At 43.4% G+C, this 18,608-nt stretch overlaps 1 protein-coding gene across 1 annotated transcript in view; it reads left to right on the top strand.

Moving 5' to 3' along the window:
- The first annotated feature begins 1,066 nt into the window (after positions 1-1,066).
- The window catches only part of LOC124616422 (septin-7), a 232,750-nt gene continuing 215,208 nt past the window's right edge, over positions 1,067-18,608 (top strand). The window contains exon 1 of the mRNA XM_047144729.1: positions 1,067-1,159. Within this exon, the coding sequence (XP_047000685.1) occupies positions 1,067-1,159 (93 nt within the window). The remainder of the gene's footprint in view (positions 1,160-18,608) is intronic.

The following is an 18,608-nucleotide window of genomic DNA, read 5'->3' as shown; positions in this document are numbered from 1 at the left end:
GTCGTATATAATAGTCATTATTGGTATATTTATAAAATCAAACAGTAATGAAATGGTGATACTTTTCAAACAAAAGTAGGTGCTACGCGAATTAACCTCAACTCTTTATAAAGCATGGAGAGCACACCTTTTCCAGCGTTTCTCCTCTTAATCCAGTTTTTCGTCCATTCTTTCTTTCTTTCTTCTCTCATTAGCATGCATTTCTGCATCGTTTAGCACCAAAACAGCTAATAACGCCAGTTTACTCTGAACATCTGTACCTGAAGCAGCCATCTTCGTTCGATACAACATGCAGCCGATCACAACACAACTAGCTGCCGATCTTGCACCGTGGGAGAGCTTCGGCATGGAAGATAGCCGGCTGCTTTCCCTGCAAGCCGGCAGGCATGCACGCCATCTCGCAAACTTGCGGCGAACCTTGCTCCGTGTGAGACGGGCTTTAAGCTAGTCACTAGGTGGTCAGGCAGAGCGAACTTCACGTACCGTACAATACCCGGAAACCCAACTACCCTCTCGCTTTCCGCCGGACACCGCAAACATACGCCACCGACGTCATAGCAAATCCGCACCAGGACAGCGAACTATAATTGATTACAGTGAGCGCTCTGAACAAGATCACAGGATAGCGGCGCGCGCCATATCAACCACTTATCTTCCACAGTCAACACAGGCGGCATTTTCCAGCCGAAAAAAATTAAAAAAGACATTAAACATATCCCCAAGGAGTGCTGTTTCTAATAAACGTATTTCTAAGAAAATTGGTTCATAAATAAAGAAATTAAAACTGTTTAAAAATGGGGAGTGACTCATCAGACGCTCTGTAGTAAGGCAGCATTCTGACAACTGTGCTAAGAGACGCGCAATGGGGTCATAGTAGTTGACAAAACACTGCGTGTGGTGTCGTGGAGTGCGGACAGATAGTTGAGGCGCGGCGGGGGCGGCCAGTGGTTCCGGCATAGCGGCGCGTGCTGCGCCGGAAGCCGTCGGCAGGTGTCGCCTTAACAGGCGGTGGCGGGCCGCTCGGCGCTGGGCAGGGCAGGCACACCTGCAGTCAGTAGCAGCAGGCATGGCGCCCGTGCTGGAGGTGACTGCTTCGCGCACGCAGCTGCACCTGCCCGCCGCCGTCTCCAGGGTCTTCCTGGCCGCCGACCAGCCTCCTGTACGTACACTTAGCGCCGCGTCTCGCTTCTCTCCTCTCACTGTCTAACTCACCATCTTCTTTAAGTCAGTTTAACACGCCCCAAAAGCTACATAGACAACGATCGCATAGGTAGCATTGGAATCATACATAGCCGGTAAGTCGGACACTGGATTTCGCTATTCGAAGACTCTACCCATTCGCCAGTGCGTGGGCCAAATAAGATACGCAAATGCGACTTAGACTATGTTTCACGCGACGTGTAACTCGGCCCAAACGATCATACATACGTTGGTCCGTCGCGTAGGGAGGGGTTTAACAAATATAACGTAAATTAAATTCTTCTAAGTTTTTCTTGCCGGCCAGAGTGGCCAAGCGGTTCTAGGCGCTACAGTCTGGAACCGCGCGACCGCTACGGTCACAGGTTCGAATCCTGCCTCCGGCATGGATTTGTGTAATGTCCTTAGGTTAGTTAGGTTTAAGTAGTTCTAAGTTCTAGGGGACTGATGACCTCGGATGTTAAGTCCCATAGTGCTCAGAGCCATTTGAACCATTTTAGTTCTCCTTCCTCTTCTCAAGTCGCAGTCTCCTAGCGAACATTTGTCCCTTACCACCCCCCCCCCCCCCCCCCGCCTCCTCTTTTAAACCAACCAACCTAGCGAACGATAGCAATCCTCTTAGCTAGTAGCTCTGATCTTGACGTGCAGTATGGAAAGCTGCTGATGTAAAACTGCGCCGCCTTCGAATGGCTCTCGCGGGGAGAACAATGCAAGTGGCATCACGCGATTTCCCAGGAAATTCGCCCAGTGGAAGAAGAGTCAAAATATACGAACAATTCTGTGAAAATGACGGTAAAAGTTTTTGAGGTATTTTCCGGGTACTTTGCTCCTTTTGCCGCGCAATATCCTCAGACGAAATGGTCGAGGCTTCTGAATTTTGCGCATCCGTTTTCGGAACCCGATTATTGTTTTTTTTTATTGTTTTCAGTTATCTACATATGTCCGTAGGCGGTTGTTACACGAAAGTTTCTTGTTAAAGTATGCGTTACAAGGACCTGACATTAATTGTAAAATTAAACTGGATTTCACGGTAAATCTCACACACTGTTTTATATATATATATGTCTTGCAGGGTACGTTGAGGGGTTAAAATCTTTTTAAATTCTCATTTTCTGATATTTCATTCTCATATTAATACTATTTTATTCTTGTGTTTATTCTTCAGGAAGATTTGGTGCATTCCTAAGGGTGATCCTTATGGCAGAAACGTTGGAAAGACAGATATTCCGAACACCACGAGCATGGCGCGAAAGGTTCGTTGGCAATAATTTCGCGGTATACCATGCACAAGGGATCACTTTTCCAAAACTGGCGCTTGCAGTTACGAATAAAGATGCACTACGTGAATTTCACCGAAAACAGTTTCAAATAATTTTCTCATTCGTTTCTTTAAATTTATTCATCTGACAAACAGTTAGTAGACGAATAGGGACAATCTTATATCGATATAAACTGGAAAACATTCGTGCGGTAATCTTCTACTGGTACGTAAAGTACCTGGAAAATACTTCGAAAACTTTGATCATCCTTTTTTTCACAAGCGGTCAAGTATCCACGGATAAGCTGAGCACGTGTTCGCGTATTTTGACCCCTCTTACACTGAGCGAAGTTTCTGGGAAATTGGTTTATGGCACTACCCATGTTCTCCTCGCCAGCCACGACTTTCTTAGTCTCCAATGGACCTTTCCTTCAATAATAATTTGCAATAACTGATATCATCTGCACGTTATATTTTCCAAGTATTCCGTCTCTACCATATTGCAGTCCTTGCCCAGAAATACGTTGTAATGTTCCTTCAGGTAAGCATTCATGTCTGAAGGAATAGGCATTGCGGCGACTACACAGTTGCGAATATGGACAAACATCAGCTATATAATGAAATAACGACAAGAAAATTTGTGCCGGATCGGGACTCGAACCCACATTTCCCGGCTATAGCGAGCGGTCGCCTTACCATTAGCTATCCGAGCCTCACAGCCAAACTTCCATATGTCGTCAACCATCTCTCTACAACGTGCACTCGTACATCCATCATGTATATTCGCGAACTGGGGAGATACTTTAATTGAAAGTCAAGTCACTTGCCCGGTGTCGGTGGATAAATACGATATTGCAGTGCCTGTGTTGTTCAGAAGCAAGATGCAAATCTCCTTCGAACATGCGGCGGTTGAATATATATGGAAGCTCAACTTGTCATATTTTGCTATGTGATTTGTTTGGATTTCCCTTTTAGAGAACGTCGTGTTTTTGGGCTTGTCAGGGTTAATACGGTTCACTGCCGTGAACAAGGCGATTTACCATGGACTGATAGGCAGGTAGCTTTGACGACGGAGTCATACTTCCCCATTTATTGTGGTTGCTTTTGTTAGCACTCCCTTGTAACTACTTCGAAATATGAAATGACTTGATCCCACAATTCTTTACCAAGCGTTACACGTTTCAGAATTTAGTCAAATGGCTCTGAGCACTATGGGACTTAACTTATGAGGTCATCAGTCCCCTAGAACTTAGAACTACTTAAACCTAACTAACCTAAGGACATAACACATATCCATGCCCGAGGCAGGATTCGAACCTGCGACCGTAGCAGCCGGCTGAATTTAGTCATCAGACTGAAGATTTAAATGACCCTTTAGTAAAAAAAAAAAGAAAAAAAACCCCTCACGAATATATGCAATTATCATCTCACATAGACTGTCAAATATGCTGATATTACGTGAGGTCTGTGTTAAATCCAGTCTATGAGCTCACTTTCGTGAGCTTTTTACTAAAAGTTGATTTAAATCATCATTCTGACGATGAAATTTTGAAACATGCAACGCTTGATAAGAAGTCGTGCGATAAAGATATTTCCATATTTCAAAATTGTGCCAAATCTGAATGATCTCTTAGCCTACCATTCTTCTGCAGGAACCTTAAGATAACATGAAGTCTCGTCGCGGAAATTTGGTACATAACTGATGTTACAACATGACAGAGCACTCTAATTGAATTTGATGTGCATATTCGCTGGGAAAAATCTCCTGTTGCTCAACATGTAAGGTATCCAAAATGTGTCTTTCAGCTCCCGAAAGTCCTATTGTGATTGTTGCTGCGAAAATCATATATACACTATTACAGAGTGACCGCCGTAATCTCCTTCTGGCAAGAAACATAATGTCAAAGCTTTATAATCTTTCAGTGCCGTATTTTAGATGATTTTGTGTAACACTCTCTCACTGTGGGAGACAATAACTAGTTGTTGTGACCGCCCCCCCCCCCCCCACCTGCTAAGAATGACTTTTTTTTTCTCTCTAGACTAGCTGAAAGCAATTTCTGGTAACTTTAGTGACAATATATAGAAATACCTCAGAAGACAGACTTCAGGTTAGGACATTATATGCAATCCTATTGTAAATGGAGAAATGCCAAGCATTTCGAAGAATATGTGTAACCGAAGACTGTCTTCATTAAAAGCGTTTGGAATGATAAGCTTTCCACTTGTGGATGGACATCTGGATTTACGAATTTATTTTTATATCCTGTATTTAGAAGACTGAGCCAATTTTGTTCGTCTGGCGCTGCGAGCGATGGTCTATCACTTTGACACATGTCGCCTCCTTTGACTGTAAACAGAAATCATAATAAATATTTAGACTGGTTTGACGTCATCCTCCGTTTCATACAGTCCTCTACTAATGCGTCCATGTATGAAATAAAAACATGGATGGAAGAGGTGCGCAGTGATAAACTCTGGCATTTAGCGCAAGTTTACATTCCTGTCTTCTTTTCAGTGTAACTGCTACGTACCAAATCATCAACCACGTGCTTCATATACCCAGTACCAGGGTCGCCTTCCACCATCTCTTCAAACCGAGCGATGTATTAACACACTTGACTCGCATTTGGAAGAACGACGGTTCAAATCAATGTCCGACTATCCAGATGCAGGTTTTCCGTAAGTCGCTCCAGGCAAATGCCGAAATGGTTTCTTTGAAAGGACACGGCCGATTTCCTTCCCCATCCTTGACACAATCCGAGCTTGTGTTCCGTCTCTAATGACCCCCGTGTAGACGGGACGTTAAGCTCCACTATTCCTTCCGTCTTTCAGCTGTAGTTTTCAGCAAAGACACATGTCGTATTATGTACCCAACCGTTCTATTTTAGGTTTATTTTGGTCTTTTTTCGGCGTTTATCCTCGTTTAATCGTTGTAAAACGACGCCTTACCATACTCGGTCCATCCATCTAATATTAAACAGTCTCCTTTAAGATTTCATAAGTTTCTAATCGTTTCATTTCTATCTTACCCAATGACCCCGTTTCGTAAACACTTAGAGTTGTGCTTCAGACACAGTTTCTTCACAATTTTTTTTCAAATATTCATATTCATTGGTGTTATTTTTTATACAAAGCCCTTTTTCCGGTGCAGTCGTTGCTACTACGCCTTTCTTCGATGTTCATTGTTTATCTATTCTGCTTCGGAAATGGCGAAATACATCCACTTTTCCGGGAGTCTCTTGTCAAAGTTCAACAGTTGACCATCCAGCATATCTATTGGAAGTGCCCAAAGTAAGCTTAGTTTTCATTTTCCTTTAATTTGTGCTACTTGTTTGTCTTCTCTTTTGCTGCGCTATCTATACGTGATTAATCCTGCCTGATTGGGAGATAAATCTCAAGGTGACCAACCAGATTGTCAGTTACATTCAACTACGTGTACGCGATATTTCGGCAACTGACCACGTATTGTACTTCAGGTGATTAGGGCACGTCTAACATCATTGCTAGAAGCTCCTAATGCAGACGACTGAGTCAGTCGAAATATTGTGCCGTAAAAAGATATCTTGTATCCGCCTGGAAACTGGAGAATGTGTCAGTCAGCATTAATGTTTCACAGGAGCTGATATCTTCGGTTCAAGACAACTTTTCCCATATCTACCACAACGTCCACTGTCATTTGAAAAATCGCATAAAAATTCTGGATTCAGCAAGCAGTAAATGAAAACAAGGAAAAATTTGGAAATGGGATTACAGGTGAAAGAGAAAAGATTTAAAAAATGTTTGCCAACGACAGATACTGCAAACGACTTCGAAGATCTGTTGAACAGAATGGAGAGTGTTTTGAATATGAGGTTAGAAGATATTGACAAACAAAAGTAAAACAACGGTAATGGAATGTAACACTATTAAATCGCGTAGTGCTGTTTAAGTTCGGTTAGGAAATCAGATACTAAAATGGGTCGATCAGTTTTTTTTTTTTTTTTTTTTTTTTTTTTTTTTTTTTTTTTTGTGCAGGTAAGTAACTGACGAACGAGAAAGAGGATATGAAATGGATAGTGGCAATAGGAAGGCACACATTTCTGTAAAAGACAACTTTAGTTATATCAGCACTCTTAGGAAATCTCTCCTGAACGTATTTGTGTGGATTGTAACCTTTTACGGAAGTGAGAGGTGGGCGATAAGAGACCGAGACAAGAAGACAATAGAAACTTTTGGAATGTGGCGCTACAGACTAATGATGGTTACATGGGTGGATCTGATTAATGAAGAGGAATCGTCAGTTTGGTAATGGGGGTTAAGATTATAAAGACTAGCATGGAGAGCTGAATCTAACAGTCTCCGGACTGAAACAAAAACATGACTTTGAATCAGTCAACAGAATCTTTGGTTTCTTCTCGCCGATTTTGATGTTCAGCTCGATGATAATCATTCACTTCATTACCTTTACTCTTGGTTTTGTTTATAATAACTAGATTTGGCATGTTCTCGTTTCGCGACGAAATAAAAGCTTGCAGTTGGAAGAAGAGGGGCATAGTTCCTGTAGAAATTGATTCACTGCAGATACACGTATGAAAGCGAGTCATATTCAGAAGGTATAGGGAACAAAGATTACTGCACCAAAGAGCTACCACGCAGCAACTTGCTTTTGAGGCAAAACAACACATGAACCGCTGAGGCGGCAGTATTCATTCCTAGCCAGCAAAACATGTTACCTTATGATGAAACATGCAAAACTTCGTTTACTTACACACACGAACACGCACGCACCAGCAGCAGCTGAAGCGGAAGAGTAGTAGTGCCTACCGTTGCTACGTGGCTGCATATTGCTGGGACACAGTTCGGAGGCAGCCAGTTTGCTAAAGTGGCGTACAAAGGTGGCCGGCTCTTCATTACGGTGGGGCCGCATCCGATTCTTGCTGGCCCTCCCCTCTCCTGTCCCACATCCCCCCACCCCCCTACACACACACACACACACACACACACACACACACACACAATATTCTTTGGTGGACGCTCTCGAATAAGGTCCACGCGACGTCTTGTGAGGACACCCAAATGCTGCCTAAGAGGATGAACCGGTCGCTCCGTGAAGCGTGTACGTGGAAGGGGAAAAGCGTAAGATAGGAGTTCCACGTCCCGTCGGCTTCCAGGTACATGAGAGTTTACGGAATATGTCAGCTGTGAAATGGATTGAAAAGTTCATAACAAACAGAACAAAGCACATAATTCTTATGGTAGAGAAATCTTCAGCCGAAAAAGTAACTTAGGACTTAGTGAAGCCCACCAACAAAGTAGGTAGCTAGCAAAACCATCTTTCGACCAGTGGATATATTGCTCGTCTGTCTCGGATGCGTACCAGATTATTGGGTTTGAGAGAGAGCGCGCGCGCGCACACACACATACACACACACACACACACACACACACACACACACACGCACACACACACACACACACACACACACACACACACACACACATACATTCCTACAACTGGTTAATGTGCTCAGTATGGGATGTGGCCACCTCTGGCAGCAATACACTCCTGACAACGATGGAACATGTTGCGAATGGTGCCATCAAAATCATGTTGAGGCAGTAAGGCCCATTTTTCTTGCAGAGCTGCTCGCAAGTCTTGGAGAGTGGTTGGTGGATGCTAACGTGATGCAACCCGTCTCAATAACACTTCCCAGACATGCTCTATGGGACTCATATAGGGATAGCGAGCAGGCCACGCCAGGTGTGCGGTACCTTCCGTTTCCAAGAAAACATCAACCACCCATTAAGTAGTACGTCGTCTGAGTCCACAGTATCTCGTAACAACCGTGCATGAGGTCACAAAATCTCGGCACGATATCTGACAGCAGTTAAACCTTGCGAAGTCATCAGTACAATTTCGCGAAGAAGTGTTAGAATGGTTAACATAATCCCCGCCCACACCGTTAAGGATCCTCCTCGATATCGGTATCTTTCTACAGTGCTTGGGTCCATAAATCGTGCTCCGCGTTCTCTCCAGATGCGAATCCGTGGAGAATCACTCTCCAGACCAAATGGGGACTCATCTGTGAAAAGAACATTTGCCCTCTGTTCGACCGTCCTGTGGCATGTTGACGGCTCCACTCTAGACGTTCCCTTTTGTGAAGACGCGTCAGAGGTACACATAAAATAGGTCTTCGCCAATGAAAGCCACTCTGCCGAAATCTTCTTTACACCGTTTGCCCCCGATACAACACGTCCAGTGGATGCTGCGAGGTAGGATGCCAGTTGCCGTGCAGCAATAAGGCGCTACCGTCGTGCCGTCAAAACCAAATAACGGTCCTCTGTTTCTGGTATCACACGTGGCCGGCCCTGATCTGGTATTCACGATATTGTTTCTATCTCTTTGAACTGTCACCACACCGAGAAGCAACATAACGATTCGCATTAAGCCATCGGGCCACGTCAGTTTGCGACTGTCCTGCTTCCGTTCTTCCTACGGTCCTCCACTGCAGTGTGTCCGGTAGGCGTCTTCTCTGTGTCATACTGCACCGTCTGTGACTGTGATACAGCGATTGTGGTTGAGAGACTACCCGGAAAACACTACCGCCTTTGATAGGTGCCGTGACTTCATGGTTGGCGTGGGTATCCCTAGACTGGAATTCCAATCTTCCACGCAGAACACGATCGTACGGACATCTGTTGACAGTTTGTATGTTTATACCGTGAATTAGACCCAGAACGGGGAAATAGCGGTTTGCTGCTTTAATTTTGGACACCATTGTGTATTTTAGGCAGGAGGTGCCGCCACATCTCATACGTATTTGAAAGGAGATCATATTTCAGAACTGCCAAGAGGTGTTCTGCCAAGAATTGCTAATAAATAAAACTTTGTAACTGCCGGTTTCGATCAACTTCAGGTATGATTCAGTGGCGTCAAATAATACTTTTTTTTATTAGGCGCCAGAGTACGGACATTGCTACACAGACTGTTGTAAATAATTGTATAATATATCTTAGCGGTTTTGAAAATGACTCTTTTCAAACACAATGTAGTGTTTCAAGGAGAGATAGTTTCTTTACTGCGGCATTTAATGCGTTTGTGTTCAACAGGTTTTAAGCAGATGAATTTCCGTGTTTCATAAAATGTTGTTTTCAGTCCGCAACTTGACTGAAATTGCACCCTTTTGACGTAAGACGCTTCGCTCTAAATTAGGTAAACCGCTCGGTAGGACGGTGTCCATATTTGTGAACGCGCTACGGTGAATGTGTGAGTAACGGTTCCAACATTCCCACCTGGTGACTGCGCTCGTCCTCACTCCAGTGTGGTAACGCTCTCGGTCGGTCTGTGTGTTGCGAAGTTGGCGCTAGTGAATGTGTAGTACGCTACCTGCAAGCATGCCATCATATCTCAGTGGAACGGAGGGAAACGTGTCCAGTTACTCGAGCTCTTTAAAGCAGCATCATTTACACTGAGGCGATAAAAGTCATGGGATAGCGATAGGCGCATAAACAGAAGGCGGCAGTACCGCGTACTCAAGATAGAAAAGGGCAGTGTTTTGGCTGACCTGTCATTTGTACTACGTGATTCATGTGAAAAGGCTTCCGACGTTATTACTCCGCACGACTCGAATTAACAGTCTTTGAACCCAGAATGGTAGTTGGAGCGAGACTCGTGGGACATTCCGTTTCATAAATTAGGGACTTCATTATTCCGCGGTCGATAGTGTCGAGAGTGTGCCGTGAATACCAAATTTCAAGCATTACCTCTCACATGAACAACATGATGACTGACGGCGTTCACTTAACGACCGAGAGTAGCGGCGTTTGCACAGAGTTGTCAGTGCTAACAGCAAGCAACACGGCGTGAAATAACGGCCAGATTCAAAGTGGGACGTCCGACGAACGTATCCGTCAGGACAGTGGAGCGTTAATGGGCTATGGCAGCAGACCACCGTCGCGAGTGCCTATCCTAATAACCCAACATCGCCTGCAGCGCCTCTCCTGGACTCGTGACCGTAGGGTTGGACCCTAGGCGATGAATCGCGATTTCAGTCGCTAAGAGCTTGATATTAGGGTTCGAGCGTGGCGCAGACCCCACGAATGCGTGGACCCAACATGTTAGCAAGACACTGTGCAAGCTGGTGGTGGCTCCATAAAGGTGTGGGGTGTGGTTACATGGAATGCACTGGGTCCTCTGGTGCAAATGAACAGATCGCTGACTGGAAATGGTTATGTTCAGCTACTTGGAGACCATTAGCAGGTATTCACAGACTTCATGTTCAAAAACAACGATGGAATTTTTATGGACAGCAGTGAGTCGTCATTGCCACAATTGTTCACTATTGGTTTGAAGAACGTTCTGGATAATTCGAGCGATTGATCTGGCCACCCAGTTAACCGACATGAATCCCGTCGAACATTTTTGGGACACAATCTAGAGGTCAGTTCATGCACAAAATCCTGCACCGTCAAGACTTTGACAATTACGGGCATATATATAGAGGCAGAATGGCTCCAGATTTCTGCAAGGGACTTCCAGCCACTTGTTGAGTCTATGATACGTCGAGCTGCTGTACTACGCCGGGCAAAAGGAGGCCCTATACATCATTAGGAGGTATCCCACGACTTTTGTCGCTACTAGTGTACTTTAGCACTTTGGGACAAAGAGCAGTATACACTTGCTACATAAAAATTGAAGCACCCAGAAAGGAAGGAGTAAACGAAACTAAACGTCACTGACTCATCGAGTTTGTGATGTTATTTCAACAATTAAAATATCGAGTCAGATTTACTTGCAGCTTGGCAGTATGAACCCATATATCAGCATGGCGTTGCACTCCCCCCCCCCCCCCCCCCCCCCCTGGCCTGGACGCATAAACTGATTTGATTGGGAAGGGTGTCGTAAAGCGGTCGGTGTATCCTCTAATGATGCCAGCTGGCCCACAACTGATCCTTGATATACTGGCGCTGGGACGAAGTTGACGTCCGAACTAGTCTCCCACATGTTCTGTTGGAGAGAGAACTACCTCGATATCGCGCTACAGGTCATAAGGAAACCTTACATTTGTATACGAGCATTATCCTGTTGAAAAATGGCACCACGGTACTGTCGCATGTGGTAACACACGAGAACGCAAGATGTCCTTGACGTACCGTTGCGACGTCGCATCCAAGTGCCCCACAAATCCGGACATTACACGATCCGACCAGCTGGCTACGTGGAGGCCTGCAGTGGAGACACGTTTCAAACTGTGTATCAGGTTTCGATACAGCTGTCCCACACGGATGCCCAGCATCGCAGTATCCTTCACGGTGTGATCACTCAACCTATGTCGATGGTGTCTAGTTAACGTCGTATCTGCACGGAAGTCATCTAAATCCTCTCCATCTTGTAGCGTTCACTGTAATCCTTCACCAAAAATCTGTATATGATATCGTTTTTACGTAAGACAAATTTCTGTTTAAAATTATTCCACATTCGCTGCACAGAAAGGGAACCTAATATAGCCCAACATTCAAAAAGTTCTATCTGTTTTGGAGATTATTCTAGCGATACTGGGTTATATTTCCAGCCGAAGAGACCCCGCACCCCCATCCCCTTGTGTGAAAAACCATGGACCTTGCCGAGATGGGGTGGCTTGCGTGCTTCAACTATACGGATAGCCGCATCGTAGGTGCAACCAAATCTGTGGATTATCTTTGGTGAGGCCAGACTAATCTCCGGTTCCTGAAGAAGGGCAGCAGCCTTTTCAGTAATTGAAAGGACAACACTCTGGATCACTGACTGATCTGGCCTTATAACGTAAGCCAACATGATTTTGCTATGTTGGTGCTGCGAACGACGGAAAGCAAATGAAAGCAACAGCCGTCATATTGCCCGATGGGATGCTGCTTTACTATGGGGCTTAATAATGACGGCGTCCTTTTGGGTAATGTATACCGGAGATAAAATAGTTTCCGCATTCGAACTGCGGGTGGAGGCTATTCGGGAGGATGTTGTCATCAGCAAAAACAAAACGCATTGTAAGGTTTGGATGCAGAGATAAGGTGATTTGCAGGGGATGGAGTAGCTTGGAGAGTCAAGTCGTCGAACTGGTAACAACAACTACTACTAAATTATCGTTAATAATGTGAAACGAGGTGATCTTTATTTACTCTCATTTCAGTGACTGGCAAAACGGTGTCGACCGATAGATTCGTAATAATATTTTAATTTAAGGTACAGAACGGTGGAAGGAGTGTATAGAGGGGGAGACTTACTTGAGGGCAATAGTACAGAATTCGAAGAGGACGTAGGTGAAGATGAGTGATATTACATTGCGTGAAGAATTTGACTGAGCACTGAAAGACCTAAGTCGAAACAAGGCCTCAGGAGTAGACAATATTCCATTAAAACTACCGATAGCCCTGGGAGAGCAAGCCATGACAAAACTCTTCAATCTAGTGAGCAAGATGTATGAGACAGGCGAAATACCCTCAGACTTCAAGAAGAATATAATAATTCAAATTCCAAAGAAAGCAGGTGCTGACAGGTGCGAAAGTTACCTGTCAGTTTAATAACTCACGGCTGCAAAATACCAACACGAGTTCTTTACATACGAATGGAAAAACTGGTAGAAGCCGACCTCGAGGAAGATCAGCTTGGATTCCATAGAAATGTAGGAACATGCGAGGCAATACCGACCCTACGACTTCACGTAGGAGATAGATTAAGGAGAGGCGAACCTACGTATATAGCATTTATAGACAAAGCTTTTGACAACGTTGTCTGGAATACTCTTTCAAATTCTGAAGGTGGCAGGGGTAAAATATAGGGAGCGAAAGGCTATTTACAATTTGTACAGAAACCAGATGGCCGTTATAAGAGTCTAGGGGCATGAAAGGGGAGCAGTGTTTGAGAAGGGACTGAGACAGAGATGGAGCCTACCCCGATGTTTTTCTATCTGTACATTGAGCAAGCAGTAAAGGAAACAAAAGAAAAAATTGGAGCAGGAACTATAATCCATGGGGAAGAAATAAAAGCCCTGAATTTGCCGATGACATTGTAATTCTATCTAGATAGCAGAAGACTTGGAAGAACAGTTTTACGGAACGGACAGTGTCTTGAAAGGAGGATATAAGATGAACGTCATCAAAAGCAAGGCGAGGATAATAGAATGTTGTCGAATTAAATCAGTTAATGCTGAGAGGGGGATCGGTTGGTAGGACACATTCTGAGACATAAAGGGATCACCAATTTAGTACCGGAGGGAAAGGGGGGGGGGGGGGGGTAATCGTAGAGCGAGACAAAGAGATGAATACAGTAAGCAGATTAAGAAGGATTTAGGATCCAGTAGTTACTCGGAGATGAAGATGCTTGCACAGGATAAAGGAGCATGGAGAGTTGCATCAAACCAGTCTTCGGACTGAAGCTAACAACAGCACAAGAAGAGGCGCACGGATAATTTGTGTTACTTATAGTTGCTAATAGTGTATCCATTAATATAGGGCCGTGTCGGTTGTATTTACTTAGCTGAATTATGAAGTAAATTTGTGGAGGAAGTTGGGTGGTCGACGCGGTAGTGAGAACATTAATTCTAATATTGTAGAATGTTGATGTGAGTGAAGGTAAAAGTAAAATTCAGCTGTAGAAAAGATCCACGACGATTTATATCGCTGTTGTTTATTGCCTGCGGGGAAAATTAGTGTCTAAATATGCGAGCAGCGCTTTCTGCACCTATTCTAAGGCCAGCAGAGGTCGCTTTCCTGCTTTCCAGGCCATGTATGTCCATGGAGTGATGATGTGCCACTTTTACTTCCGCTGCTAGATCCACTGGTTGTATCGATGAAAGTTCGTAGAGAGCGCACTACCGTCGTGTGCCGATTAGAATTGTCAGTCAGGCCTTAAATGGAAAGCGCTTTCTTCCAAGCACATAGTTTGTCATAATAATAATAATAATAATAATAATAATAATAATTTACATATTGTTTATGATAGTAAACATAGCAGATCAATTCATTATTCGGGATTACGTATTTTGTCAAGTCATACGCCTCCCCAGCACTCTAGTTTCTGTATAAGTTGTAAATAACCTTTCATTCCCTACATTTTATCGCTGTTAACCTCGTAATACCAGAGAGTGCGGTTCATTCCACACTGTCAAAAGCTTCTATAAAGCCACAAATGCTGTAAACGAATGTTTGCCTTCTTCAACTTGTCTTCTAAGATTGTCATAGGACCAGTATTGCCTCGCGTTATACATTTCTCCGAAAACTATTACTCCAGGAATTACATATTGTGTGTATCAAGATGGGGTCAATTTACGAGAGTAAGATCTACTTTATGCTGTTTGAGTCCGCGGCGTACCAGAGACAGGATTCAGAAAAGAAAGAATTTCGCCTGTGTAATCAAGTTATCCACAATGAAAGCCGTGATGATAACGTTATTGCAGTCGTGGTGGTGGATTCTTATGTCAGCAGACAACTAGAAGTCCTCTCGGTGCGACGTGCGTAGGCTTACGCGTCCAAAGTCTGTTCATGTAAAAGTACACCAATATCTCCAAACGAACTCCTCTACAACCGTGGCCGAAACGTCGGTTTTATTCATTCACTGGTGGGTACGTTACAACGTGGCGCTGCTTTAAACCTAGTAAACTTTTGTTTTAGCCCTCTCGGGTTTTATTATGCCGGTCATTTTCGCTAACAGTCCTGTGGGCGTTCTCGTACCCTGACGTCATTTCGGTTGCGTTTATCGGAAGCACTAGTGTTCCGTTACAGAGCGATAACGCACAGTTGAATGCTGTGTTGCGGGATTCAGAGAACTGTGCAAAAAATCTGCGTATTTGTTTTTGTTCTGCTGTTAACATCGTTCAAAGGACCTTCATATGCCAAGCGTTTGGTTAGACAGACTACCGATAAATGAGGCTAAATATCGTATGGGCAATGACTACAAGAAAAGAGAAAATCTGAAAATCACGAGTATTTACAGTTGTCATTACGCATAAAAGTGTCAGTTTTATTGTTTTGTCTTTTTCCCTGTTGCTTCCATAAGAAAGAGAGTTTTGGTTTCAATATGGTTAGAGCTTCATTCTATGGATTAAGGTGAGAACTTTTTTCAAATTCTCTTGAGTTATGTACTTCCGAATTTTTCTTAAGTAAATTAAGCTTAGAGAATTTTGCGTTCTGAGTTATGACACACACAAAAGTTCTATTAATGTGCATAGATGTCACTCCCACGCACAACAGTGCAAGTTTTTTTTTTTTTTCATTCCGAAATTTATAATGATGCCCACATTTCGTCCACAGTATGGCCATGACCCTGGCGCGATCTGCAAATTCAGCTGTAGCTGGGATACGAAAACGACTTGTAACTGAAATCTTGAATCAGTTTTATCTTCACAGATAATCTTTATCTCTGTTACAGTCAGACGTTAATCAATCATACGCCGGGATTTTTCCCGTCACGGCAATACCACCACTGCAAAGATACCGAAACTGACGGCCTTGTCTGATTTTCATTTCAGATTCATGGCAACGTGGTTATTACCATAAGGGAATGTTACACAAATGTTCGATTTCGTGTGTGATCGTCAGTGTATAAGTTATCTACAACTTGTGAAGAAACCAGACTGCAGTTTTTAAGAGTCGGGACTTTAAAATGTATATGTAGTAGTTGAGAAAGGAGTGAGGCAGTGTTATACCCTGCCCCCATTGTTGTTAAAGTTGTACGGCGTGCAAGTAGCAGAGGTAATGAAAGAGAAATTTGGAAAAGGGTTCAGGGAGAAATCAAAACTTTGGGATTTGGTGAAGATATTGTAACTCTATCAGAGATGGCGAAGGACTTGCAAGATAAATTACATGAAATAAGTAGTGTCTTCAAAAGAGGTGATAACATAAATACTGTACTAACAAAGAGGCGTCCGAAGAAAAACGTTTCCACAAAAAAATCGACGTGTACGGGTGTCGCATTCAGCTTATCGAGTGGTCTTAAAACAGTAATTCCCAATCTTACGGAGAATGTCACCCGTTGCCCCGAGTACAATCGACTATTAGCTAGTACTCCCCACTCCTCAATATCAGCAGCATTAGCACCTAGCTAAACATTAATGAAAACACATTTTTCTACGCTTTCATTTTTAATGTGGTGTAACGTAAATCAGTTTTTGTAGGTGTTTTATTAAACCTCGATCTAATGAGTCAATGAAACAATTGGTTCTGCTTGTTTCTAACAATTTTTTATAAGAATAATAAAGCGATTCTCAATGCATCACAAGTGCTGCCTACAATTCCTTCCAGGAAAGGAAGCTAACTATCCACATTGATGGCAGACACTTGCTTCAAAACATACTTCCTCCGCAGCACTCCCCTTTCTAGCGACGCTTGCTTCACCCACGCCCTGGATCCCCATTTAAAATCAACCATATTAAAATACTATTCTTACGTGTACTGTTTTTAAATCACTTGACCACTGGACTCCTTGCTTCGAAATTGGCAGGATTTGGAAGACTTCAGGCTGCCACTGCTGTGTCTCTGACCACTGCCAATAAACAAAAATAATAGTAATACAGCGTGGGTCCTGCAGCAGTGTAGTAACCTTGCATTATATGTTGTGTTATGCTGTCAATTAGTTCATTTGTTGTTGCGAAGTGAACAGTGAAGCAATTTTAGGTCTATTGCGGGAACTAAATGCAACTCAGAGGAGGCATTTTCATGGAATACTAAGAGTGTATCTCAAATTTTACTGTTGTAGATGCATATTACAAAGTACAGGATGTCCTTAAAGTCCCTTTACAGCTTCAAACTTTTATTACGACAGCAGTTTTTGAAATATTTTAACATCATTTCTTTTATTGTAATCAGTGTTTATAACAGTTTTTTTGGCAGTGTTTAATAGACCTCTATATAGGCACCTTTGGTTGTACGAAGCGCATGAAGCAGATATTCGATTTCTTGCCGTGTTCGCTGTAGCATAGCATCATCAATGGTGGCAATGGCATTACGAATCCTTTTCTTCAAGTCAGCAATGTCCCGTATCTGTGTTTGATAGGGAGTGATATCTGGCGAACCCGGTGGCCAAGGAATTGGCCCATCGCTTCCAATCCATCTGCCTGGAAATGTTTCAATGAGGAACCGACGAACATACATTCCCCAATGTGGTGGTGCACCATCTTGCTGGAAAATGATAGTTGGTTGCAAGTCAATCATATGTGGTGCTACATATTCAGTCAGAAGGTCGAGGTAAACATCTGCATCAATTGTTGACTCGTTGAAGAAAATGGACCAATTATTCGGTTGCACATGATTCCTCACCAAACATTCACATTTGGACTATCCCTGTGAAGCTCCCTAGTCACATGGGGGTGTTCAGATCCCCAGATCCTCACATTTTGTCCGTTTAATGTCCCAGAAACACGAAAAGTTGCCTCGTCACTGAAACAAACGCGCTTGAGGAATGCTTCATCCTCCGAAAGGCGTTCCAGCATGTTGAGTGAAAACTGTCGGTTTGGGCTTGTCATTTGGCTCAAGCGTCTGTAACAGTTGCACTCTGTAAGCGCACAACCGTAAGTTCTTGTGGAGGACCTTACGCACAGTCTGGCAGCAGTGCGGATAGACTTCGTAGATGTTCTTGGTCGCCTGCTCCTCTCTTTATCCAACACTGCCCCTCTCTCCATAAATTGTTTGTGCTATGCACGGATTGAAGGGCGCGATGGTGGATCTCTTCCATACTTCATTCTGAAGTTTCGTTGAATCTGAACATCCGATTTTGTCTCAATAAATCAGGACACACATTGTGCCTTCTCTTGAGGAGTTGCCATTTTATAGAGGTTCAGTTCCATCCACCAACAGAGTATCTGAAACTCAAAATTTTAGTATATATAAAAACTTTAGTAAAAAGTGATTACAGAAAAAAAAGTTCTGTTAAAATATTTCAACAACTTCTGTTGCAATAAAATTTCTCTCTGTGTGTGCAACGGATGTGGCATGTGAGGAAGATGTTGTTTATACATTAATTTCATAAGCTCCACCACATCGTATCATGCGTCAATACTAGTACCACAGTCTTCGGAAATAGCGATAATAGACGAGACCTTTTAAACACAACTTAGCTTTTTGACCGAAACACAATTGAACCCCCTTTGTTTTTACCTCACGAAAGATCACATTTTACCCCTCAGGGAGTAATTACCCCCAGATT

This window comes from Schistocerca americana, chromosome 5 (genome assembly GCF_021461395.2).
Source record: "Schistocerca americana isolate TAMUIC-IGC-003095 chromosome 5, iqSchAmer2.1, whole genome shotgun sequence".
Lineage (NCBI taxonomy): Eukaryota > Metazoa > Arthropoda > Insecta > Orthoptera > Acrididae > Schistocerca > Schistocerca americana.
This window is presented reverse-complemented; position numbering and strand designations above follow the sequence as displayed.